A 25,026-nucleotide genomic window follows, 5' to 3' on the forward strand; every position below is an offset into this window, starting at 1 on the left:
GCCCGGTGGGCCGAGGCGGCGGCTCCTTACGGCGGGGCGGCGTGGGGGGCGGCGGGGGCGCCATGGGGTACGTGACGGGCGAGCAGCTGGCCGGCTTCGGCAAGTACAAGGTGCGGGGGGGGGGGGTCGTGGTGCCGTGAGGTGGGGGGTGTCTTGGTGCTTTGTGGGGGGACGGGGGGGGGTGCTGGTCCTTGGGGGGGGGTTGGGGTAGGGTCCTGGTGCCGGGGAGGGGGTCCTGGTGCAGTGGGGGGGTTGGGGGGGGGGGGTCTTGGTGCTTTGTGGGGGGGGGGTCAGGTCCTGGTGCCATAGGTCCTGGTGCCGGGGGGGTGGGGTCTTGGTGCTTGGGGGAGTGGGGGTCCCGGTGCCAGGGGTCCTGGTGCAGTGGGGGGGGGGGGGGGGCTGGTGCTTGAGGGGGGGGTCAGGTCCTGGTGCCATGGGTTGTGGTGCCGGGGGGGGGGGGGGGGGTCTTGGTGCAGTGGGGGGGGTCTGGGTCTTTGGGGGGGGGGGTCAGGTATTGGTGCCAGGGGTCCTGGTGCGGGGGGGGGGGCTCCTGGTGCAGTGGCGGTGTTGGGGGGGTCTTGGTGCTTTGTGGGGGGGTCAGGTCCTGGTGCCAGGGGTCCTGGTGCAGTGGGGAGGAGTCTTGGTGCAGTGGGGGAGGTCTTGGTCTTTGGGGGGGGGGGAGTTAGGTCTTGGTGCCAGGGGTCCTGGTGCTTGGGGGGGCCAGGTCCTAGTGCTGTGGTTCCTGGTGCAGTGGGGGGGGGGGGGGTCAGGTCCTGGTGGCGTGGGTCCTGGTGCTTTGGGGGGGGTCCTGGTGCTTGGGGGGGGGTCCTGGTGCTTAGGGGGAGTCAGGCCCTGGTGCCGTGGGATCTGGTGCTGAGGGGGGCCTCGTGGTGTGTGTGTGTGGGGGGGTCAGGCCCTAGTGCTTGGGGGGGGAGGTCGTGGTTCCCTGTGGGGGAGGTCCTGGTGCAGTGGGGGGTGAGGGGGGGAGTCCTGGTGCTTGGGGGGTGTTCAGGTCCTGGTGCCATGGGTCGTGGTGCTGTGGAGGGCTCCTGGTGCTGTGAGGGGGGGGGTCCTGGTGCAGTATGGGGGGGTTCCTGGTGCTTCGTGGGGGGGGGGGGGGGTCAGCTCCTGATGCCATGAGGCACAGTGCCCTGGTGTAGGGGGCAGTTGCCGGGGGCCCGGTGCTGCCGTGGGGGAGCGCGGTGACTGTGTGGCCCCCCCCCCCCCCATACTGCTGTGGGGGGGGACGCATGTTGGGCAACGCCTTTCCCCTCCCCGCTGCCCCCCCCACACCCAGCAGCTCCAGGCGGGGAGGGGGCTGCCCGCCTGCCGGCTGCCCGTCCCCAGGCTGCTTCCCCCCGGGGACGAGGCTGCCACCGGCACGGCCAGGGGGTCCGGGGGGTGTCCGCGGGCGGTTGGCCCCCATCGCCTGGGGTCTCCCCCCCCCCCCCCACGCAGCACAGGACCACGCTGCTCCCGTCCTGCTCCGGGCGCCGTCGGACCCACGGAGAGGAGCCGCGGCTCGTGGGGTGTCACGTAAGCGTTGCAGGAGCGTTAGGGCGACGGTGACGCGTTCGGGGAGCGAAGCCGGCGGCGTGCTTGCTTGTGTGGCCGGGCAGCGCTGTCCGCGCTTTGCTGGGGGGTGGGGGGGGGGTGGGAGGGGGGTCTGAGCTATGTGGCAGCTTGCATCGGATGGGGGCGCGTGGGTAGATTTGTAAGTGTGGTTAGAAAGGCGGGGCTCCCAGGTCGTGGTCTTCCTGCAGGTGCCTGATGCAAACCCCGTTGGAGCTGAGTCCGTGAACGCGCGGACCAGGGTGAGGAGAAAGGTCCTGCCCAGTTCTTACAGCGCTGGCCACGTACTGGCACCGGTTGCACACCGGCGCTGTGCTTACTGGCCTTGCTGGGAGGCAGCAAAGGGCCGAGGCGCGAGCGCATCTCGCGGAGACGCCGGCCACGCGTGCCCCCGGGGCAGGACTGCGGTCGCGCTGGCAGAAGTCGCTTTGCTCGGGAGGCTGTGGTTTCCCTGGGTCAGCAGGGACTGTGATAGAGGCGGGCGGGCTCGGAGCACGTTTCTGGTGCGTGCCGATGCTGAGGCATCGCAGTTCGGTCGGCCGGGCCGTTCCTTGCCTGGCTGGCCCTGGGTCCGTCACTGCTCCGCTGATGCGGAGCCCGGCCCTTGGTTCGAGGAGCTGCTGGGGCCCAGGAAACTCCAGCAGGGCGCTCCCTGGTCCTGACAGAGGGAGCGAGGAGGGCGCAGCTCGGGGTGTCATGGGTGGCGGTGCGAAATAGCGGACCAGCAACTCAGCTCCCGCCGTGCCGCTTCCTCTGCCTCCTCCCCGCAGCAGCCTGCGTTCAGCCTCGGCGGAGGTGGTTCGTGCCCGGTGACCGGAGCACGTCCCCAAAGCCGTCGCAGCTCGGGACAGGCGACTGCTCTGAGGTGGGGCCAGCCAAAAAGGCGACGCGCGGCCAGAAGCAGACGCTGCGCAGCAGGAGTCCGTCCGTTCCTTTTGTTCCCGGCTGGGGGAGGAGAGCCATCCCCGGCTCCCCAGGGAGACGCCCTGCGTGGTGGTCGGGGAGCCGGGCAGCTCCTGCGTCTGTCTGCCCCAGCGTCTCCTCCTGCTCGGCAGCTCAGCGCCCGCCGTCGATGCTTCTGGCGGGGCGGAGGCCTTGGTAGCAGAAATAAAGCTCTCGCTTCCAGGCTGGGGAGCAGGGTGCGAGCGTTGGCCTTGCGGACACCTGGCTGCTGCGGAGTATTGAGTGTCTTCGGCCAAACCCAGGCGCTCTGTCGCTGTTCAGCGTTGAGCACCCCGCGCCCAGAGGGATGCAGCCAGGCTCCGCTGTTCAGGAGCGCGGACCTTGCAGCCGGGTGCCAGAAGTCGTGAGCTGCTTCTTAAAAGCCCATCTGCAAATGGCTTTCTGGCGGGCTTCTGGGCAACCTTCTCCTAGAAAACTGTGGTCAGGGGAGAAAACGGGTGCGGAACGCTGACGGAGGTGTCTGCTCTTCCTTTTGCTTTCTCTTTTCTTGCCCTCGTGCGAGTTCTCCGCCTCTGCTGCGCGCGGTGCCCAGGGTCACGGCGTGGCTCTCATCCAGCTGGTGCAGGAGGAGCAGGGGAAGCTCTCGAGCGGTAAGAGCTGTGCACGGGGCTCTTGTCACGGGTGTAACCGGCGTTGCCCTCACCTTGTGAGCCGCAGCTGGCTGCTGGACCTGACCTTGGCTCCCCGCGCAGGGAGGCAATGGTCTGGGGGAAGCGCCAGCGGAGCAGGGCGCTGGCACCGCTCCTTCCGCGTGGCACGGGAGGGACCGAGCTGCGGCGCCGCCACGTGTCCCGCTCGGGTCCAAAGGTGGGGCGGGACGCTGTCTCACCTCACGAGCTCAGCGAGGGGAGCGGGAATTGGGGTTTGGGAAGGGCCTTTCGGAGCAAAACTGCTGCACCCTCAAATCCTGTGGCCGGGTCCTCGCTTCCGTGCGGGAGGCGGCGATGGCAGCCCCCGGGCAGCGGTGCGGGGTTGGCGGGCAGCTGCCTGCTCACGGACGGCTCTCGTGAGAGGCTCTTTGTCTCGTTACCTGCGTGGGCGCTGAAACAAAGCCCTCGTGGTTCTCCTCTCACGTGTCTGCAGGGCTGAGGCCGGGGAGCAGCGAGAAGGAGCCCCCAGGCTGCTCTCTACGGCCGTCCACGCGGAGATGTGCGTGTGCGGGGCAGCGCGCCCTGCAGCCCCGTACGGGTTGGCACCTGGCGGGTGCTTTGTGCCAGGAGGTGCCGGGTGGTTGTCCCGGTGAGAAGGGAGCGCTGTAGGGCGTCAAGAACGATGGCCCTACGGGGTCGGGTGAGATCTTTGCCTGGGACTCCTGGCACGCTGGGTGCAGCAGGCGCCGCGGATCCCGTGTCCTGTGCGCATCCCGCGCTCCGGCTGTCGGTCGAACGGCGTCCGTAGGTCTCTTAAGCAGTTGGTGTGAAGTGGGACTGCCGGTCCCACACGGTTGCCCTCTCCCCCCCCCCCCCCCTCAGGAAATCCTTTTCCCTGCAGACTCCAGACGCCGCGGAGAGCAGGGCCGCAGATGTCGCGCTGCGGGAAGCAGGTGGCTGGAGGCTGTCCTGGCGGCCTCGCAGAGGCTTCTCTGGAAATGCGAGCCCTAAAGAGATCTCCGCGGGGCTTGCTCTGGCGAGCAGACACACCGGTGTGTGCCAGGGGCTCTTCAGACCAGGGGAGCAACAACGCAGCTGGCGGGGGAGCTTTTTGATGTTAGCGACCTGGATGGGAGGCTTGAGGCTACGAAAAGGCCGGTCCTCGCCGCCCCCGGGCAAATCGCTCGTCTTCTCCTGCAGGGCCCTTACTGAAAGGGTGCGGAGGAGGAGAAGCCTTTGAGCCCTGATCTTGAATCACTTAACTCCTTCCCCAAGGGCTCCCTAATTGCTCTGAGGCTCCCTGTGTGTCTGCCTTTAAACATCTGCTTCCCAAGGCGCCGCTTGCACAGGGAGCCGCAAGCTCAGCGTCCTCCCGGCCCTCACACCTTCCAGGTGAGCAGCTGTAGGGCGGAGCTGCTTCCTTCTTTCTTCTCCTGTTCCGCAGTTAAACTCAGGGGTTCGATCCTCTGCCCGGCTCAGAGCATCCCTTGCGTCTCTGAAAGCCCCCTCTTTGGTCAAAAACCGCCCGGCTGCTGTGGCTGCAGGAGGCACCTCCGTTCCCGGCCACCCACGAAGCCCTTCGTGGTCGGGGATCTGCTGCTGCTCCAGCGCACGGTGGCTCCCGCAGGGTGGGGGAACCCAAAACCCTCCGAGGGCTCCCGTACGAGCAGAAGACTCGCCCGGGGGCGAGCTGTGCGGCCGCGTTCGCTGCCAAGGAGCAGACGCATCGGCGCAGCCGGCGGGCCAAGGCTGTTCCTCTGCCCGCTGGTGTGGGTGAAGCTCCCGGGCGATGGTTGTGCTGCTGCAAGCGCCCCCCTGCCCCTGCCGTCTGGGGAGCGGAGCTTCGAGGGCTTGCCGGTGGTGGTTGTGTGGTTTCGTGTTGTTTTTTTTCCCCTGCAGTCCTTCCGTTAAAGGTGTGAACTGGGTGCGAGGGGTGCCGGTAGCCTCATCCTGCAGCAGGGGCCCTCCCAGCTTTGCTCAGCCGCCTGCCACCCACATCTCTCTGCGCCTTTCGTCCCAACAGAGAGGGGCGGGACGGCTGCAGCCCCCAGGCAGGGCTTGGGGACGGCTGCTAGAGCCGGGCGCCTTCCTCCTGGATGCGTGCAACGGAGGGGTGGGAAAGCAGAGCCGCTTCTTGGCAGCGTTTTGCTCTTCAGGTTCCCTTTAAAGCAAACAGAACCAAACCCCCTGGCTTTTACTTCGCGTTTTTGCCGCAAAAATCTGAGATATTCGCGTGCACCTTCCTCCGGAGCCTGCTGGGATGGCCGGGTGCATCTCGTCCCGAATCGCGGCTGCGGGGACGCAGAGGGAAGCGGTGGCAGGGCAGAGGGGTGCTGCTGTGTGCCCCAGCCTTGGGCTGTCGGAGAGGCAGAGGGCTTGTAGCTTCCCGGGGAGGCCCGAACTCTGCCGTGAGCAGCTTTCCCTTCTGCTGTGGGGTAGGAGGAACCGAAGGGAGGATCTGCCCATCTCGGGTCTTTTTAGCGGCACTGAAAGCCTGCCGCTTTGTTCGTTGCCGCGGGTTGGGTCTTGGCCGCGAGGAGCTCCATCCAAAAAGTCACTGCCTGCTGATTAACAGCCGGTGCTTGGCTGCTGGGGCTGCCTGGGGGAGGACCTGGGCACCGCGTGGAAATGGGAGCGTCGCTTCCCGTGGCTGGCTGCGTTGTTTGGGCTCGTGCGATTGACCTGACTCGCTCTGCTCCGCGCCCTGTGCGAAGCAGCTGTCAGGGCTTGGGAAGTAACGCGCCTTTTGCTGTATTCCTCTTAGCTGTGAACCTCCTCCAGCCCTCGTTCCTCCTCTCTGCAAACAGAGCCAGAGGGTTATGTGGGTTTTTTGGGGGGGGGGGGGCAGTTTTCTCTTTCGGATCGCCTCTTGAAACTTGGCAGTAGTCCTCCCCCCCTCCCCGGGGGTGCCTTGCTTCTTCTTCGGCAGTCGTCTCCTGATGTGCGTGGCTTTGCCTTCCGCTGATAGGTGTGCTTGAAAGCTTGGCTGACCTCCTCTTGGGGGGGACTGCGATGAATTCTCCTTTCACACCGACTCGCCTGCTCCCCTGCTTCTCCCTCGGCACGAGCAGCGGGCTCGCAGAGCTGCCTGCTCGGGGCCGATCCCCCTTTGGGCACTGCAGCCCTCCTCCAGAGCCCTGGCGGGCTGTAGACAAGCGTAAAAGGTTTGTTTGGCTGGCACAAGGCTGTTCTATCAGGTTCCTGTTTGTGCGCTTCTGTTTCTGCTTTTTTTCCCTCCCCTATCCCTGCTCCGACCCCGCGATTCCCGCTCCAGAGGCTCGTCGCTGGCTCCGAGCACCTTTCCTGCCCCCGGGGAGGAAGGAGCCTCGGCTTTGCTGCAGGAGCAGTCCCACGTCCGCAGGAAGGCAGGGATAATTTCCCAGCTGGTACCCACGGGAGCTGAAGGTTTGGATGTGAGGGCGTTGGCAAGGCACAAATCCTGCTTTCCCAAACAGTTCCCGCGCCCCGTGGGGTTTGGGGAGCGGAACGAGGCTTCTGCTCGCCGTGGCAGCTCCTCTCGCAGCAGAGGGGCTTCGGCTCTGCTTGTGGATGTCTGCGACGTGTGCAGCAGGGGCTGAAAAACGGGTGAGAGGAGGGAAACGGGGCAGGCGCCGAGGCTGGCGGTGCCGGGCAGGGCTGGGGGACACCTCGGGCACCTCTCTCCTCCCCGCGGCGTCCCGCTGCCCCGTGCGTCCTCCCTGCCGCCGGCCGTCCCTCGCGCCCTTCCCTGCACGTTCCCCGCTGCCCGCGTGCTCCCTCCTCGTGCCAGCTGGGAAGTGACCTTAGAGAAGACAAACAGGTTCACGTCGATAAACGCCCTTAGAGCACGGCGCCGCTCCTGACGCGTCGGCAGAGCGCGGGCATAGTGCAAGGGGGACTTGTTTGCCCTGGCGCGGCTCTGCTCGGCTACGGGCCCTGGGGGCTGCCGGGCTCGCTGCCTCGCCTCAGCCCCCGTGGGACAAGGTGCTCAGCCTCGTGTCACCCTCGTACCTAAGGAGGTTTGTGGGAAACGGCCTCCCGGACGTGCTGGGGCCGCTCTGCCGAGGCGCACGCTGCCTTGCTCCTGCCTCGGGGCTCCCCCAGCCCCCTCTGGGTGTTTGACACCGGGGCGCCTGCACGGCAGAGTGCTGTCTGCTGCTGGCTCCCGGTAATGGGATTACTTAAAAGCGGCGTTGTTTTTTTGGGCAGGAAAGCTATTAGCAGAATCTGGGCTATAAATCTGTGTTTTCTTCCTTGCGCACGTAATTGGATCTTCCAGAAATGTCCTGGTTGCGTGATTAACGTTGGTTTTAAGCTCTGCGAGCCGCTCGTGTCTCTAAATCCCGTAACGACGGCAGGCAGCTCAACACCACGACGGCACCGAGGCAGCTGGTCCACAGGACACCCCGATGGTGCCCTCGCTGGGGTGCTGCCGTGCGGGAGACGGCGTGGCCCTTGCAAGTTGTCCCTTGCAGGCTGTGCTGGCACCGAGTGCTTCTCAGAAACCTCCATCCGGCTTCTTGGCGCGAGGAGGAAGGCTGAAGGCTTCCTTGGGTGCCTTTGGTGCACGCGATGTGACCGAACTGATGGGCTCCGGCTTAGCACCGGAGCTCCTAGCGCCGGGCTCCCTGCTGCGTTTATCGGTGCCGTGTTAGGTGCTCGTGCACGTGCTGCCCCTTCCCCAGAACCGCAGCCGTCTTCGGGACCGTGCTCATCAGCTGTGCCAAGAGCCTGCGATGAGCTGGCGCGTCTCAGCGAGCTCACGCGTCCAGGTAAAGAGTTTCCGAGTGTAAATTGTGCTGAGATTCGTCAAGTTGCCTCTTTACGGCTTTTTTTTTGTGTGTGTGTGTGCGTAGGAGCAGCTGCTTTTGGAAACGTTACCCAGCAGGGGCTGGAGATGGGGGGGCGGCGGAGCTGGATGGAGGGCCCCTCGTCCTGATAGGGGTTTTTAAAGCAGATGCTGGTGCTCCGCTTGAAAAAAGCCTCCCTGGGGGCGAATCTTTGGGCTGATGGGATGTATCCCGTCCGCGTGGCCTGGGGGACGCGCAGGTTAGCCGGAGGGACGTGGCTGGGAGCTGCAGGGCGGCTCCGCGGGAGGGACGGGGCGCAGGGAGGCTGCCGCTGCACGATGCTGGCCACGGGATTGTTGCTTCAAAGTTGGCTGGGCTCTGTTCTCAAAAAGTCTAAAACCAAATCCCTGGGGGCTGGCTGGGCCGGGCCGGCTCCTTCCTGTTGTCATGAGGAGAAGCCGAGTCTCTGCGCGGTGCTGTTTCAGAGCAGGGTCCGTTACACGTGTCTGTCTGCTTTGAGAAGGAGCCTCTGGAGCCTACGAGATTCCTTCCGTCCCTCCCTGAAATCGAGGGAGAAATCAGAGCTCTGACTGGTGGCCGTCATTGGCTGCGATAGAGAAACGCCTTGGAGAAGGGCGCGTCGAGCGCGTTAGTCACCAGACAGATGTGGGGAACGGAAAAAGTGATGCTGACGTTCAGGGAGGATGAGCTGGCTGAAGGACGGCGCTGGAGCCGTGCGCGGGGAGCTGAAGCACCGCTGTGCCTGGAGCCTGGGGCTCTTGCGGGCTCTCGGGCCCCTTCTTGGTTTTCCTTCGAGGATGAAAACTTCCAGGAAGGAAACCAGAGCCTGCAAGGCTGAAAACCCCCTAAAAATGAGCTTTGCCCACGCTGCCCGTCCCTGCCCTCTGTCGCTCGCTCTCCGCGTCCCCAGCAGCACCGCCGGCACCCTGTGCGGGTGGGGAGCGCCGTCTGCAGAACTGCTCGCTGCCTCTCCGTGCGACCCGACGGGGAGAGGGGAAAGGGGAAAGCGTCCTGGGAACTTCCCCAGGGCACAGCCCTGACAAACGCGGGCGGACAAACTCCAGGGCGCTTCCCCTGCCTCGCTCCTGGTGTGGCGTTTGCTTTCTTGTTCGAGGCTGTGACGGGGATAATGAGATTTAATCGGCCTCCAGCTCTCCTCCTCCCCTATCTGGTGGTTAGTCCAAATCCTATTATCTCGTAAGGCGTTCGGAATTCTGTCCTCCGCCGCTGAATTAAGCTGGGATGGAAATTCCTCGTGGCTTAGACCTCGTCTCGCGCAGCCTGGAGCTCAGGGTTTCGGTGCTGCGCCGCAGCTCCCGCGGGGTTACCGGTGCTGGGAGATCGGGGTGGGCACATCAGCGGGTGTTCGGCCAAGCCCCGGCGAGACGGAGTGAGCCGTCACGGGGAGGGCAGGGAGGAGCTGATGGGAGCAGAAATGCCTGCTGAGGAAGGGATCGGCCCCGCTAGGAACGTGGGAATAAAATGGTCAGCCCAGTTCCCCTTATCTCCGGCTGGGTCTGGCTGGGCAGGCGGGGTGGAGGCTTGGGTCGGGGGAAGAGGACTGCAGACAACGTGACCTCTGCTAGGACATGGCTGTGAGCTACACAGCAGGTAACTTGGGGCGCTCTTGGGAGCCAAATGATGTCAAATTTTAACTTTCTGGCTGGAAACTGTCCCGTGGTTGTCTGGGTTTGTATTTCTCCCCCACCACGTGCACAACCCAGCCACCTCCGAGGATCACAAAGCTTTGGGGTGAGGGGTAAGACCTCCTGCTCCCCTCTTCCCTCTGCAGAAATCTCGGCTCCGTGGTGGGGAGGAGCCTTCTGCCGGGAGCCCCATGTCTCCATCCAGCCCGAGTCACCTGCGTCGCTGCTCTGGGAGCCTTGGTCTGCGCCCCTCTGCTCCTCGCTGCCAAATAAATCGCCCTCTGCCGCTTGAACTGCAGCAGGGCGTGCAGGATTCGGAGATGTTCGTGGATGTGGGGCGGTGTCTGCGGCGTTTTGGGGTATCTGCAGGGTCCTGCAGGACGAGGGAGGGGGCCGAAGGTCTTGCTCAGAAACAACTTCCATCTTTCTGGAAGGGGAAGGTCTCTTCCAAATGACTGGAGACAGCGAGAGCTGCCGTCCCGATGGGTTATTCCGCACCGAACCACACCAGCTCCCTGTCCATCGGTGAACTGTCTCCTGTTTTAGGGCCGAGGAGGTCCCTGGTCCTGGACTCGGCAGGGTCCAGACAGGCAGGGCGGGGTGCATCAAGCTGTCCTCCGCGTGCCGTACCGCGGGGCGGCTGCAATTCCTCTGGCTTGCCGAGAGCGCTCCCCGCAGTGCCTGCGGAGGTCTCCTCTGCCTGTCCCGTGAAGGGAGCCGTCCAAAAACCTCCGTGGTGAGCCCGGGAGCTGTTTGTGGGCCGGTGGCTGGTGTTGCCAGAGCTGGCGGGCGCTTTTGGGGTTGCTCAGCACCGTCCCTGGTATGAGTCCGTTCCTGGCTCGAGCGTTCGTGCGATGCAAAGACTTGGGTAGCAGGTGCCCTCAGGGAAAGCTTGATGTTCAGGATCTCTGGCTTCCTGCAAGAGGTGCTGGAGCCCTGACTGTTGTGTTTTGACTTTTATTTCCCCTCTCGTTCACAGTACAGCGCGGTGGACAGCAACCCCCTGTCTCTGTACGTCATGCATCCCTTCTGGAACGCGATAGTGAAGGTGAGACCTCGTCCTGCCCTGAGCAGGACAGCGAAACGCCGGTCACCGCCACGTCTTCTGCGCAAAAAAGTGTCAGCTGCAGGGCCCTGCTTGGCTGAACAGACCTGCTTCGTTTGCGGTGTGACTAATTGCAAAGGGCACGGCCTTCCAGCTGGCAGCTGCCCCGAGCTCACTGCATCGCAGCCCAAAGCTTCGCGCTGTCCCGTGGTGGTGGGTGCGCCCGGGCAGTGCTGTCCAGCACCCAGATGACTGTAACCAGGCCTCTGCTGTGGCTGGGAGCAGCGCGTGGTCCTTGTTACATATTTTAATGAGTTCATGTGTTCTTTTGCTGCTTTCCCATAGATCTTCCCTACCTGGCTGGCCCCAAATCTGATAACGTTTTCTGGCTTCCTGCTGCTTGTCTTCAACTTCTTCCTCATGGCATACTTCGACCCTGACTTTTATGCTTCTGGTAAGGCTGCCTTTTTCTGTTTGGATGTGTCACCTCCTCTCCTGTGCCGTCTGGTGCTCGGTGGTGAGCCCGTCCAGTCGGGAGGGATGGAGTTGAGGGCCTGAAGTCACCGGGCTTCTCGATGAGGCCTTGTCCAGGTGACACCTTCCGTCCGGCCGCTGGGTGTGTTTGCTCCTGGCTGGCTGCGTGCAGGCGAAGGAGGACGAAACAGCCAAAGTCGAGTAGGATTCAGCTCTGCCTTGGCAGTGGACCAGAGCGAGTGCCCTCCTTTTGAAACAGAAAGTGTGGGAAAAGGGTAATGTGGGAAACTCTGCTTTCTGAAGTCAGCAAGCAGAGCCTTTTTATTTGCATCCCAGCTAATTGCCCTCTTGCAGAAACATGCTGGCACCACATTCAGACTAACAAAAGCAAAGTCCTCTTCCTCCATTTCACCATTTTGCATAATGCGAGGATGTGCACAGCTTTACACTTTTTAAACAGTACCCGTGTTCTTCTGTTACTGAGTCAGTTCAGTTGTCTCCTTGCTTGTGGGAGTGTCCTAGGGAAAATATTAATGTGGCATGGTAACTCTCAGTCACTTATTGATAGCTTCCTTTCAGTATTTTTCCCTCCCTTTGCCCCTGCCAGGTTTGGTTTAGGCTGCTCAGAACAGTTCATCTAGTTCTTCTAAAACCGGGCCAATCATCAAAGTACAGTTAAGTGGAAAGTACAGTTAAGTGAGAAAAATGATTTTCTTTTTTTTTGGTGTAGCCGTCATTGACAGATAGGTAAGCACTGTTATCAATACGCAAGGCTTTCAAAAGCTTGGGTGACGTGAGTGGTTGTTGGCTAAGATTTGGACTGTTTTGGTCCGTGAGCCCTAGGAAGAAAAGCTGACATAGCTCACGGGAGCCCAAGAATCCCCAGGACAGGACATCAGATGTTCAAAAAGTTGTGCTCTGCCAAAGGGGTGGCAAAGTTTATGCTGTGGGACCCTTTTATGTTCATGTTACGGGTCTTCTGCTTGGAAGGAGAAGGTTTCATTTTGCTGGTGAGGCCTCCAGAAGCTTGTGCCTTCCTTTGTGGCTGGCTGGTTTGGTGACTTGATGCTCTCCATCTGCTGCTGGAAGGCACCATCCTGCTGCTCAAAGGAAACAAGAAGGTGACGTTTTGGGGCATTGTTGCTCCCCATGGGAGACCTCTGTGCATCCTCATGCGAGCTGCCACCATGAAGCAGCTCCCTGCTTTTTTGAAATGCAGCTTTGGGCTCCCCAGGTTGCAGGCAGCTAAGCTGGCTGTCTGCCGAGACAGCGCTGGCGGAGGTGGAGAGGTTATTAAGGAGGAACTCGGTTTCAATTGGCAGGGACGAGGTCTGGAGACTGGGAGGGAATTCCCCACGTGCCTGCAGAGGCAGGGTGCAGCCACTTCTCCAATCTGGTGATGCTCTGAGCAGTGCAGGAGGAGTGCCCGATCTGCACACACTTCCATGCCATGCATTTGGGCTGCAGTTGCTAGCTGCCACCACCAGCTCTTGGATCCTGTGACTCTGGGGAGCTGGGGACAGAGGACAAGTATGTGTCCTGGTTTGCAAAATCCTAGGATTCCCATCTCCGTGACCCGCTTCCACGGGAAGCTGTGGAGCAAACAGCTCTGCCATCTCTCCCTGGAGAGCTAACATCTGTTTCACTGTGTGAGTTGTGGGGGTGCTTTGTCTCGGTGAGCTGCCGGTCCCCGTTGCTGTGCCTCTCGTGCCAAAATAAACCCGCTGAGTGTACGTACTGAGCTGTCCTCTCCTGGGTCTTTCTGATCTCTGCAGCTCCTGACCACCAGCATGTTCCGAACGGAGTGTGGGTCATTGTGGGTCTCCTCAACTTCATTGCCTATACGTTAGGTAAGAGTTTATCTGCCTTGCGGGGGGTTGTCTCGGTCATCTGTTCATGCTGCAGCTGCGTGTCATCTTATCTCCGAGCCTGCTGAAAAATCTTTGATTCTGGGCTTCAGCCATGCCCTGCTCTGATTGCCGCTCGTACTGCTAGAGCAGTTCCAGGAACCGCTTGGCAAAGAGCATGGAAGGAAGGTGGCCCGGAGCGGCTGACGTGGGAGGAGGATGCTGGACCTGGCTTTGAGGTGCTCTGTGAAATTCTGTCCCTGGTCTGCTTCAGATAAAGTCTTGCCACGTTTTTCCTCTGTTGCATTTTTCGGTCTCAGGTGGAGCTGGGGAGTGGGACGTGCTCACCGTTGGAGCATGAGGGCAGTGGGAGCTGCCACTCGCTGGCTGCGCACGCCTTGTCAGCTGCAAGCTGGCCCATTGCTCTGCGTAGGGATGCCCAGCGGAGCTTCCCATTTCGGGGGATGTCTGTCAAAACTCCCTGTTTCTCCCCGCTCTCTTCCCAGACGGCGTTGACGGGAAGCAGGCTCGCCGAACCAACTCCAGCACGCCCCTGGGAGAGCTCTTTGATCACGGCCTGGACAGCTGGGCGTGCGTGTACTTCGTCGTGACGGTTTACTCCACCTTTGGACGGGGCTCCACGGGTGTCAGTGTCTTCGTTCTCTACCTCCTCTTATGGGTGGTCTTGTTTTCATTCATCCTCTCCCACTGGGAGAAGTACAACACGGGGATTCTCTTCCTGCCCTGGGGATATGACATCAGCCAGGTGGTAAGTACGCGCCGCCGTGGTTTCAGCAGGAGCTCGGCAAAGTGCTGGCGTGCCTGAGGTGCAGTGCTGCCTGCTGAGCTGCGTGCAGCTCTGGTGCCTGTCCAGCCCCCTGTAAATCAGGCCCTGAGGTGCTCTCCAGGGTGGCTGTCCCCAGCCTGCCCCGGCAGCGTGGAGCAGGGCAGGGCTCGGAGCCGCGTGCCCGTGGTGCTGAGCCACAGCGCGCTGGGAGCCCTCGCAGTGCACGCTCCACGCTCTGAGACCTGGCGGTAGGGTTCAGCTTTGCACAAATCTTAAATCCAGGGAAGTTTACATGGGTTTTTCTGTTGATAGTAGCTTTTGCAGATGGACTTCCTACGAGAAACAAGGCTTGAGGAACGGATATCGCCTTGTTTCCTCTGCCTGGGCTCTGTGTGTCCTGGGTACCTCCCGGGTACCTAAATTCTTGCTCTAATTAGTTTCCTGCATTACACCCCACGGGTGCGTTCAAGCCTAGAAGTTCGGGGTGCCTTTTGGCACTAGCAGGATGCGTGCCAAAGTGCAGCTGCGTATCTAGTTTGCATATTAATTGCTGTGCCTGGAGCAAAGGTTCCTAGGGAGGTGCCCCCCTGTGGCTGGGTAATGAGGCAGTTGATGTTGAGGTTAACAGTGATGGAGCGGTTGGGATGTTGGCACTTCCTTCTCTCGTTAAGGACTTCACTGCAGGAAGCACTTTCTGAAGGGCCCGTCAGTACTGAGAGCAAGCTCTGGATGAGTAAAATTCAGCTTTAGTGCTCGCAGCTGCCCGTCCTAGTCAGGGTGCAGTCTCGCAGCACCGAGCAGCGCACCGTACTTGTGTCTTCTGGCTTGTCAGATCCTGGGTGGGAAATGCAACAAGCTGGAAGGAGAGTGACTAATTGCAATGATCATCTTTCCTGGTAAGATAAGACTGTAGCTGGTTCCATCTGACTATACGCTGACCTCCTCCCCCAGAAGCGTTGCTTGACCTGGGTGCTTTCAGACCTTTGCCTAGCACAGAAATCATAGAATCGTAGAATATCCTGAGTTGGAGGGGACCCATAAGGGTCATCGAGTCCAACTCCTGGCACCACACAGGTCTACCCAAAAATTCAGGCCATGGATAAAGAAAGTCGGGCTGGAGGGCTGAGCTATCCTGCAGTGTGCTCCCTGCACCTTCAGGGCTTCCATCGCAATTCATGTGTTCCCTGTTAGCTTTTTCCCTGTAGTAACTTCAGCAGATGGATAATAGGAGACCCTGGACAAACCTCCAGGGCCCAGCTGCCGTTCCCTGAAGCTCCCTGGCATGTGTCGTGCTGCCGGACTGCGGCCGGGCTGCTGACACCCGCTTCTCTTCTGCTTTCTTTCAGACCATTTCCATCGTCTACATAGTGACGGCCATTGTGGGAGTTGAGGCCTGGTATGCACCTTTCCTGTTTAATTTCTTATATAGAGACCTATTCACTACAATGATTATTGGTAAGAAACTCCATGTTGAAGCCTGTCTTTTAAACGCAACCTCTTTCCCAACACCCAATGTCTTAATTATTTCATGCCGCTGTTGTGTTTGCTGTAATGAAGGCTCTCGTAGGCCGTCACCCAGGTGACTAACGCAGGGTGTTTGTGCAGCCTGCCCCTTGCCAGGTCTCCTGGGGCAGTTAATTTGGAGAAGCTGACTTGCTGCAGCATGCCTGGGTCAATGGTGACCAAAAGGATGAGGAAGCGGCGCGCTGTGCTCATGCCTTCAGGCATATTCAGGCTGATCCCAAGGGGCTGGCGCAGTGCTGCGCTGGGGCCAGCCCTGGTGGGGGGGGTTGTGTCGGTCATCTGTGGGTTTAAAGGTGACGAACCACAGCCCAGGGGGTGTGTGGGTTCGGGGAGCCCCTTGGTTTGGGGAGCTTTTGTACTGGTTGCGGAGCAGCTTGGTTCCCTGCCTGAGGCTCCGGCCACGCAGCGCTCGGGGAGCAGGAGCTGTTGCCTGAATGCTGCGCCAGCAGCCTTGGGTTGCTTCAGGGAGTGAGGTCAGGCCTGTGGGGGTGGGGAAAGCACCTTTGTGGGTCCTGCCCTCCGTGCACCCGTCCAAAAGTTAAATAAAAGGGTGTGCAGCCTTCCTCCAGAAAAGCTGGCTGTTCTCTCCAGCGGTCGGACAGAATGAGCCCCTGCAAAGGGGAGAGTAATGCAGGCGGAGCTGCGTGGCTTGATGTGATTTGGTTTATTCAGAACTTCTTCCTCGATTGTATTTTCTTAACCTATGCCCTTTTCTTTAAGGATTAATTATAGCTGCTTAATTTCAAGTCAATGTGTCTTGAATTGTTACATTAAGAGAAGTGCAAGCATCAGATTTACCCAGGTGGATATTTTGAGCTTTCTTTTGGCAGCCACAGAATTTAAGATATGAATAATAAATGTACTTTTCCTTCGTGGAAAGTAGAGCATGATGCGTACACTCAGTGTATTTGTGCATTTGAATAGGAGTTAGGTTATTAAAAACAGGAATATTTACGGGTCTGTTAAAATACCTACTGCTATATAGACATGGAAGGAGTTGTGATGGACTTGCATGGATTTGGGTGTAGCAAATGATGCTTACCATTTAGGTTTTCAGTTATTTAGAGTTTTTGTACCATTTGTCAAGCTAAATCACAAGAGTTTTTTTGCACAGTGGGAACTGGGAATGCTTGCACGTGGTGGGAGAAACAGCAGATTGGCTTTATTATAAAGACTGAAACCTCTGCTGCGCGCAACCATGTCGTTTGTGGGGTTTGAACTCACCTTGGGTCCCATTAAAAACAGTATTGTAATTAAATTTAGTAACTGTTTAAAGCATAATATTGGGCTCGCGAATGCAACTTTTTAAAATTGAAATGTCCTTAATGAATAGCAGACCTTAACTTGTAATTACAACTCTTGAACCAGAATCTTGAGCACCTCCTTTTAAACTTGCTGAGCTGTTCTTGGTGCACCTCTGGGCTATTTTAGTTGCAAGCAGCTTAAACTGGAGCCCAACCATCTGCCCCTCCGTGGGGTGGACGCGATGGCCTCCCTCTACTTGGCGCAGTAACGTAGCTCTTTTCTCTTCCAGCTTGTGCACTCACCGTGACGCTGCCGATGAGCCTGTACAACTTCTACAAGTAAGTTTTACCATTTTTAACTCTCCCTACCCGCACTAGCACCTTTGCAAGAACCCCCAGAGCCTCATACAACCTGGTTTCCCTGGTAGTTTTCAGATGGGTGTTTTCAGGGTGACAAAGCAGCTTCTGAGTATCCGAAGGTCCCAGTTGTGGGGTGCAGCCTGCTCAGCAGGGGCTCGCTGAAGGGCTCCCAGCTTATGCAGGCTTGTCCAGTTGTTCACAACCCAGGAGTGCAGGTGCCTTTGTAATTCAGGGCTTTCTTGGGTTTTAGGTTAACAATGAAGGTGTGCATCATCCTCGTTTGACTGTGGTTATGACTGGTGTTGGCAGTTTTGGGAGGCAGAATGTCCAGTGAGATTTTACAGGGCATTTCTGGAGGCAGGGACCAGGTGTTTCTCAGCTGTGGTTCCAGGAGTTTTCATTTCTCTGTTTGCCTTTCAGGGCCTATAAAAATAACACCTTGAAGCACCACTCTCTGTACGAAATCATGCTGCCACTGGTGTCCCCAGTGTTGCTCTTTGTGCTTTGCACCACGTGGATCTTCGTGTCACCCATGGACATCCTGGAGGTCCATCCCAGGCTCTTCTATTTCATGGTTGGAACAGCCTTTGCGAACATCTCCGTGAGTGGCTTTTGTTTTATGCTTCCGTGTAGCCCCTGGGAAGTGCGCAGCCTCCCAGGATGAAGAAAAATGCCAGTTCAAATGGGAGGAAGGAAGGGAGGTGGGAAGGTTTAACTTAAGACAGCTCTGCTATTTTGCTGTGACTGAAAGAACGAGCAGGAAAGCAGACAGGGTTTGGGGTCTGCAAATGTCACAGGCATCTGTGCTGCAGCTCTCAACTCTTGAGAAACTAGAGACATAGTTAGCTTGAGTGTGTTTACACACCCATGCATCCTCTGTGTTGTCAGTAGCAAACTGTTAATATCAAGGAAGTTCTTCCTTCTTTTGGGGGAATAAACTTAAAATTGGAGGGCCAGAAGCTGTTGTCCAAACCTGATTTAGCTGCATGTTGCGTCTGTGCCTGCTTGAGACCTTAACAAAGGTACCTGTGCTCGTTCTATCAGATCTGTGTCCGTGCAGGTCTGTCTGCGCTCTGCCAGCAGCCCGTGCTGCTGATCATGCAGAATGCTGCTGGTAAGGCTCGGTCAGCTCAGGGGAACTCCTTTTTCCTTCGAACATGCCCTTGCTGGCTGCTTCCCTATTACCTGCGCCACGGGGCTCTGCTCTGTGTCTCACAGGAATTGTAATGCAAAGGCAGATCCCAAGCGAGAAGCTGACTGATGGTAGTTGTAAGCGCAGGTAACCGGTACGCGTACGTGTGTGACCGTGCTCTACGCTGCGAACAGCTCTGGGCTTGCAGAGCCCGTGCAGGATGCAAGCTCTGACAGCTTTCTCTCCCTGCAGTGCCAGCTGATCGTTTGTCAGATGAGCAGCACACGCTGCCAGCCTCTGAACTGGATGCTGCTCCCCATAGCGCTGGTGCTCTTCGTGGTGGTGTCCGGCTTTGCACCCAACAGTGAAACTCTTCTCCTCTACTTGTTAACCGCTTTCCTCACCCTGGCGCACATCCACTACGGTGTGGTCGTGGTAGGTGAACCGGGCACGTGGGCAGCGGGCTTGGCTGCAGGCTCTGCTGGGGAGCTGCTGCTTAAAAACGGGAATGTCAGTGAAACAGCTTGGGGCTGCGAGCTCTGTCGGGCTGTCCGTGACCATGGGAAACGTGGGCTGCCTTCCTGGTGAGAGGCTCTGGAAGGCTGATAGGGTTTGAAACGAGCCTCGCGCAATGTTCTCAGGGGCTCTTGTGCCAGAGATGGGTTTGAAACAAGTGCTCGTGTCCCTGCTGCTGTGTTTAACTGGCTGTGGCTGCAGCTTAGAGTCCAGCTCGTAGGTCAGCCAGTCTGGGCGACTCGAACCCCTGGGCAGCAGGAGGCACTCCTGGAGATACTCACAGCAGGGGCTGTGGTGTCTGCACATTGGGAAGGAGTGCCTGGTTTGGGAGTCTTAGTGTAACACGTTAATCTGCTGTCAGTGGTTAATCTGCGACCCTGCTGACGTGCCCTGCGCTGGGGACATGTCCCTTGCACTGCAGCTGCCTGCCTCCTGCCTGCTGCAGGGGCTGTGCAGAGGTCCCGGGGCTGGTTTTCTCCCCTCGCTCTCTGCAAACTCTGCCTGAATTTTGATTAAGAGAGAAAACAAACTCAGAGGAGACCAAGTCCTGTTAGAAATGCCCTGGGAAGCTGCTGAGGAAGTGGGGCAAGGGCCCAGATGTTCCCTGCAGAGCTGGCTGCTACCACGTGTGTAAACCCTCCTTGGGAAGCCCTGTGCCCCGGGAGACCCAGCGCTAATGTGGAGCCTCCAGAGTCAAGTTTGAGCTGTAATTACGGCGAGGAAGTAATACCCAGGTTGTCTTGTCTTTCCAATTAGCGTAATGAGGCTTCTATGCGAGAAGGATTTGAATAGCTAAGAAGCTTAAATAAATTTGGTCTTGGAGTCATAGCTGGAGATGGGAGACTGAGAGGATGGGGTAATCCTCTCTGCCCAGGCCTGCCCATCAGTCAGGGAGGTTTCCAGTGCCCCGCTCCCCTGAGTTCGTGTTGCCCCCTTCTAGCTTTCCAGGGGCCCATCTGCAGTCTCCTCTCCCAGGACAGAAGCGCCTTTACTGATACTGAGGTGCAGAGCTTTTTAGGGCAGTGACTGGGACGTAATCGCCAACTATTCAGAACTTGGGAACGCCAGTGTGGACTAGATGCTCTGCCGTGACTTGCTGCCCGGCTCAGCACCTGGTGCTGCTCAGCACGGCTCGCTGTTGGATCTGCAGTGACTGCTACCTATGGTCAGCACCGCCAGTGCCCCACCATCTGTTTCATCCTCCATGGTTCTGCTCCTCTGCTGGCTGTCAGGCATGCAGGAGTAAGCAGCACTTCCAGGCTAGCAGGGCTCTGTGAGCACCTGAAAGAGCCTTTCCTGGTGCAGCTCTCAGTCCTGCTCTCAGTCCTTCCTGGTTTTCTCATTGCTTCACAAGAGGTGGTGAAAGCTTGCTTCCTTATTCTGGTGTAAAAGGGACCCAATTACCCAAACCTGGCATTGGGCACGCTCCTCTCTGCAGCCTTCCTGCGCCAGTGCAAAGTACTCGACCCCCAGTTTTAATTGGAAATGGACTCAGGGAGCAACTTTTCCTGTGGTTATCTGAGATTATCAAATTAATTGAAGGAAAATATTAAAAATATTGCTGTGAAGAGCCAAGAAGTACTGCAGAGTAAAAGTATAAGTGCCTGTGCTCGGGGCAGGGTGTTTCTGACTCCCATGCCTGAGGAGGGTAGGATGGAGGCAAGGCTGCTCCTGGGCAGGCTGAGCTGTTGCTTCTGCTCTAATTCAGCTGCTGTAAAGCCTTGCTGCATAAAACCATCCAGGGAGGGGGAAGGAGAAATCTGCCCTCCTCAATGCAGTGGGGCAGTGCTGGGCAGATGCTGCAGTCCAGCCCTGCTACGCCACGGGGGAGCATGTGGCTGGGACAGTGATGGGGAAAGTGGGTGCAAGGAGGTGGCAGGGCTTTGTCAGCCGTGCAGGGAACAGGTTGGGCGCTCTGCCCGCTTTTTTCCTTGTCCCCCTGAGCCCTGCTAACCCTGTCCTGTTGCCTGCCTTGTCCCCAGGTGAGCCAGCTGAGCAGGCACTTCAATATACGACCCTTCTCACTAAAGAAGCCCACGCCGGATTGACTAGGAGTGGAGGAAGAGAAAATCAGCTTGCAGTCTGCAGAAGTACTGTAAATAACTGCTGCAACTACCTGTAAATACTTCAACCATCACCACAGATCTAAACCTATCCTCTGGACAGACATCAGGGCAAAGTATGCGCGATATCTGGTGCAGCCAGGTTGGGACTGGTACGGGACAGCCTCTGCTGCTGTTCAACGAACACAAGCCTACAGTTTTGGGTGAAACTGGATGAGGAGGGTAGCCTTTCAGGTCACTATTACTGTATTTTAGACCAGCTGAATGTTCCCAGTAAAACCTCAAACCCCAGCGCTTGCTCAGATAAAGCTGGTTGGGGATGCAGATGGCTTTACCTGAGCAAAGCACCTTGACCCATCACCAGAACCAACGTAGCAGCTGATTTCTGTGAGGTCGAGGGAACATCCTGGTGGTCAAGCGTTCCTGTCTGTCCCTAATCCCGTTAGCCCTTCTCCCGGGCCGGTACTTAAGGAGCAAATGGTGACAGTTCTCCCACGTTCTGTCCTGCCTTCCTGCACTCATTCATTTGGGCAAATACTTGCACCTTTTTTTAAAGCAGAAGTAAACACACAAAACTTGCAGTAATATTCTACTTGCGGGGGGGCTTAGGAATCAGGGCTCAATTTTTTGTAGAAGTGGGAAGGCAGCTTCCCCGGCCCCTGCCCGAGCGGTGAGCACCTGGGACCACATCTCGACGTTCCCTGCCTGCGGGCTGGCGCGTGGGCCCTGACCGGCGGTGAAACACGGCTCACACCAGCCTCTGTAACACGGAGCCAAACTCCCCCCTTCCTGCTGGTATGAACTTGCTGTTCCAGGTCGGCTCTGCTGGGTCGCTGCGTGCTGCCCGAGCCTCGTCTTCTGCAGCGGTGCAGCCAGGCTCAGCCTGCGCATCGCCCTTCCCACCAGACCACCGACAGCAGCAAATCCACAGCTTGGAGAAGCACCTTAATAATGTTGTGTTGGTTGCGTGTGCACTTTCAGAAAGCTCACAGGCATGTGTGTGGTGGGGTCCTTCCCAAATCCCACTTTGTTTTCAAAACCGCTGTCCCCGGCGGCTGCGTGTCTCATCCAGGGATATATTTGTTTACTGTCCATTTGTAAAAGATGTTTGCATTGATTTTCTTTTTTAAACGTTTCTGTAATTGAGTTAATTGAGAGTGGGGTGGTGAAGACTGAATGCTGATTTTCTTTTCTGTTCACTTTTATTTAATGAAGACCTGTGCTTGAATGAAGAGTGTAGCTTAAACCCAGGTTCTGGAAAGGCTGCATCCGGAAGTGGACAAGCACAGCAGATTGTGCATATGTAATTACCATGGGAACAAAGTCTCTTACACACTGATCATTGCGGGTCATGGAAGCTTGGTCATGGCATTTTCCTTCCGCAGGTGAAGACTCCTCCTCCTGCTTTAGGAAACCTTCAAGCTGTAACTACTATTTAATGATTTGGGATTTTTTTTGTTTGCTTTTTTTTTTTGTAAATTTGAATCATTGTCATGCAGACTGAGACTTGAAATCCTAAGGCAGCTCGCAGTGTTCACTGCTCTGTGCGGTGCCGTGGGTGGAATCGGGGTTGCTTGGTCACGGTACGTCCTGCGTGGGGTCGGCTGGGGCAGTTGTCTGGGCTGGCGCCACCGGAGGGCTCGGCTGCTCGTCTGTCTGTTCGTGTCTGTACAGCCACGTGTCTGCAAACGGTGTCTTATCTGGGAGAGGGGGCAAATGGTCTTCAGAATTTATTTAATAAAGTAGCTTACTCTATATATTTTACTGACATTGTACAGAAAAAAATGAAGTGCGCAAAGGAATTGGGCTGTGCTTGAATCTTTGACTCTGGCTGTTTAATGAAATGCAGTTGTGAAGGGAGGTAAATGTAAGTCACGCTCGCACAGGAATTACAGGGAATCTCTGAAAGAGAACACAACGCTTACCTGTGGGGCCTGTTCAGGTAGCAAAACTGCGCTAGCAGCACTGGCAAAAGCTGCAGTTAGATGACTTATTTTCTAGTTAGACGTCTGCAGGACTAGGGAACAACTGAGCTGTTCCCTCAGCCTTTCAGCTGAGCTCTGGGGTCCCGAGCCTGGAGCTTGTGTTGTCCTGGCTCTTCCCATAGCACTGCTGGGCCTGAGGACTGGGCTCACCAGTGCTGCGAGAGGATGTCTGATCTTAAACCTTGGGATGTCCCTTTGTCTCCTTAGTACACAGTTTGTCTCTTGTCTTGCTTGGCTGTGAGCTGGTGGATTTTTGCAGCCCGTAAGAGTATACCTGAAAAAAAAAGCCTTTGTAAAGCTACAAACATGTGGAAGCAGGACTTCCTCTCTAAAATCCTGCAAATACTTGTGCTGTAGGAAAAAGCTGTCTCTTAAAAACTGGAACCACTTCCTATCTGCACAGGCTTTATCTTTGAAGAGTCCTGGATTTTTGGTGCCTTAATTTATTGCACCTTGAAGCTAGAAAAATACCTGCTTAAATCTTAAATCAGTGCTGGAAAGCAGGCTCGCTCCTCTCTAGTGCTGCCAGGCTCGTGGCAAAGCGAGGTGAGAGCAGACCTGGTCTCGGTGGGCATCCAACTCCGTTTCTGACTCGTGCTGCTGTGAAGCTGGGTGGGTTTCTGTCTGGGCTGTTGTAACTTGGGTGATTTCTGATCCCAACTTCTGGGGGAACGGAAACACTTGAGCAGAAAGACCAAACCATCTCGCCATGGTGGGGTAGGGCATGCTGAGAAACAAATTATTTATTAATAATAATGGTTTTAAGTCTTAAAAATAAATTTATTCCTTGCTAACTGCATGTGAGGGTAAGTGTGTTACGGTGCTGGTTGCTCCCCTTGCTGGCCGGGCTGTGTCCTCAGGCCTGCCTGGGGCCAGTCCTTGCAGTTTGTGCTGTCGCTTCTTCCAGGGATAGAGTTGATCATAGTTTCTTAATTACTGGTGGACCTGCTGAGTTGATAATGGGACTGGTATGTGCTTCCCTAAATCTATTTTGCACAGTTTATCTCAATCCAGAGTATTACTGGGGGAAAAAGCCTGTTCAGGGAGGGTGCAGTCCTTCAGGACCCACAGGACCGTTGGGCTCCTGGCCTCGGGCTCCAGGTGGGTCCCGGTGCTGCTGCTCCTGCTCCTGCTCCTTCCTGCAGTTGGTCACCCTTCGTGGTGAAGTGGGGAGCTGGGACACGTTAGTGGGCTGGTGCTGGGCTCACCTGGTTGGGGCAGCCTTGCAGGCTGGGTTAACGCAGCCTTTTTATCTCAGTTGTGTGGCTTCGTGTCTCTGGCTCCTGCCTCTGCACCCACACAGGGACCTAGCGCAGGAATTCCCCAGCTGAGGCTGGCGTGTAGGTTTTGTGGTCTCATGGAGTTTACATTAAAGCAGTGTTCACACTAAGAAATGTTTTATAGGCGCAATCACTGCCTGAAAATCATGGACGTGAGCACTGTGGTTTTTAGCTCATTCCTTCCCCGCAGTGTCTGTGCCGCAGTTGGCTCCGGCTGTCCCGCAGTGCTCGCATGGCTCAGCAGCAGCCTCTCCTCTCGCAAACATCAGTCACCCGATGCAGCCAGGGCCAGGAGAGCAAGATGCTGTAAGTGTGAGCTTCTAATGCACTGAAAACACATACTCTTAGAGCTGGCCTGGTGTTACTCTGGGTGCAGGGAGTACCTGCAGTTTGTAATCTGAGAGCAGCTTTGATCTGTGCCCCTGAGAGCCAGTCAGTTCTAGCAAGACCCCTAAAATCTTCTCTGGGAGCATCTGTGCCTGCTTGGGATAGATCTGAGAAGCCTCTGGGAAAGAGGTAGAGATTTGTGTGTATACACGCGGATCCAAGAGTGCAGCTGCTTTGTGCGCACGTGGGAGCTGTAGCTGAAGCTCTGGTCACCTTAGTTTATGGCACAACTGTGCACGGGGCTTTTGTATCCTTCTGAAACCTGTAGGAAATTCCCTGAAGCTCTCTTGTTTCCAGTTGTCCCTTTTTGCTTAGTGTGCATCACTTGCTTGAGGCGCAGGAGGAGTTCCTCCAGCACCTACACACCCCAGCCCAAAATCTTCCAGTGCGATGTGTCGGTCCCGCTCCGGTGCTGTGGGCTGGCAGCAGTGCTGGGCCAGATGAAGGCTTGTTTGCTTTTTGCTGTTCTAACGCAGATCTGCAGCACCAGCGTGGCATTGCAGCCTTGTCTGAGCCCCCATGGATCAAAATTTTCCTCTACCCCTCATGCAGGGAGCCTGGCCTGCTTCTGTCCCTCGAGCTTTTAGTTGAAGTGGATGCTGGTTTTGGTGGGGGTCCCTCAGCCCAGCCTGCCTGGCCATGAGCAGCCCTGGCATGGCTGTGGGCCCCAGGACCCCAATTCCTTCCCTGGAGCCGTCCTCAGGCTGGGAGTTTAGGTACTGAAGTGAGTTTGAATTCGTCTCTTAAATGCTATTACTGAAGTATTTATTGTGTTTAAAAAGAACGAAAGCTATTAAAGTTCAATAAAGAATAAAATTTTC

The 25,026-nt window shown here is 57.4% G+C and overlaps 1 protein-coding gene and 1 long non-coding RNA gene across 3 annotated transcripts; one reads left to right on the forward strand and one right to left on the reverse strand.

The window, feature by feature from the left end:
- SELENOI (selenoprotein I) lies at nucleotides 1–22,308 on the forward strand. Of its 2 annotated transcripts, none has more exons than XM_040552228.1 (10): nucleotides 1–110; nucleotides 10,541–10,609; nucleotides 10,952–11,060; nucleotides 12,856–12,930; nucleotides 13,434–13,696; nucleotides 15,061–15,169; nucleotides 16,773–16,821; nucleotides 17,263–17,443; nucleotides 18,227–18,409; nucleotides 20,473–20,538. In XM_040552228.1, exons 1-10 carry the CDS (start codon nucleotides 63–65, stop codon nucleotides 20,536–20,538), a joined length of 1,152 nt encoding a protein of 383 aa, XP_040408162.1. In that variant the 5' UTR covers nucleotides 1–62. The 2 variants fall into 2 exon arrangements, with proteins under 2 accessions (XP_040408162.1, XP_040408161.1); XM_040552227.1 differs by lacking the exon at nucleotides 1–110 and adding an exon at nucleotides 8,606–9,089 and having other exon boundaries at nucleotides 20,473–22,308.
- On the reverse strand, nucleotides 21,000–25,026 carry LOC121067560. Its single transcript, XR_005818335.1, has 2 exons — nucleotides 23,536–25,026; nucleotides 21,000–23,486 (listed from the first exon to the last, which is right to left on the reverse strand). It is a non-coding gene; the product is annotated as an uncharacterized LOC121067560 (long non-coding RNA).

Source organism: Cygnus olor, chromosome 3, assembly GCF_009769625.2.
Source record: "Cygnus olor isolate bCygOlo1 chromosome 3, bCygOlo1.pri.v2, whole genome shotgun sequence".
Classification (NCBI taxonomy): domain Eukaryota; kingdom Metazoa; phylum Chordata; class Aves; order Anseriformes; family Anatidae; genus Cygnus; species Cygnus olor.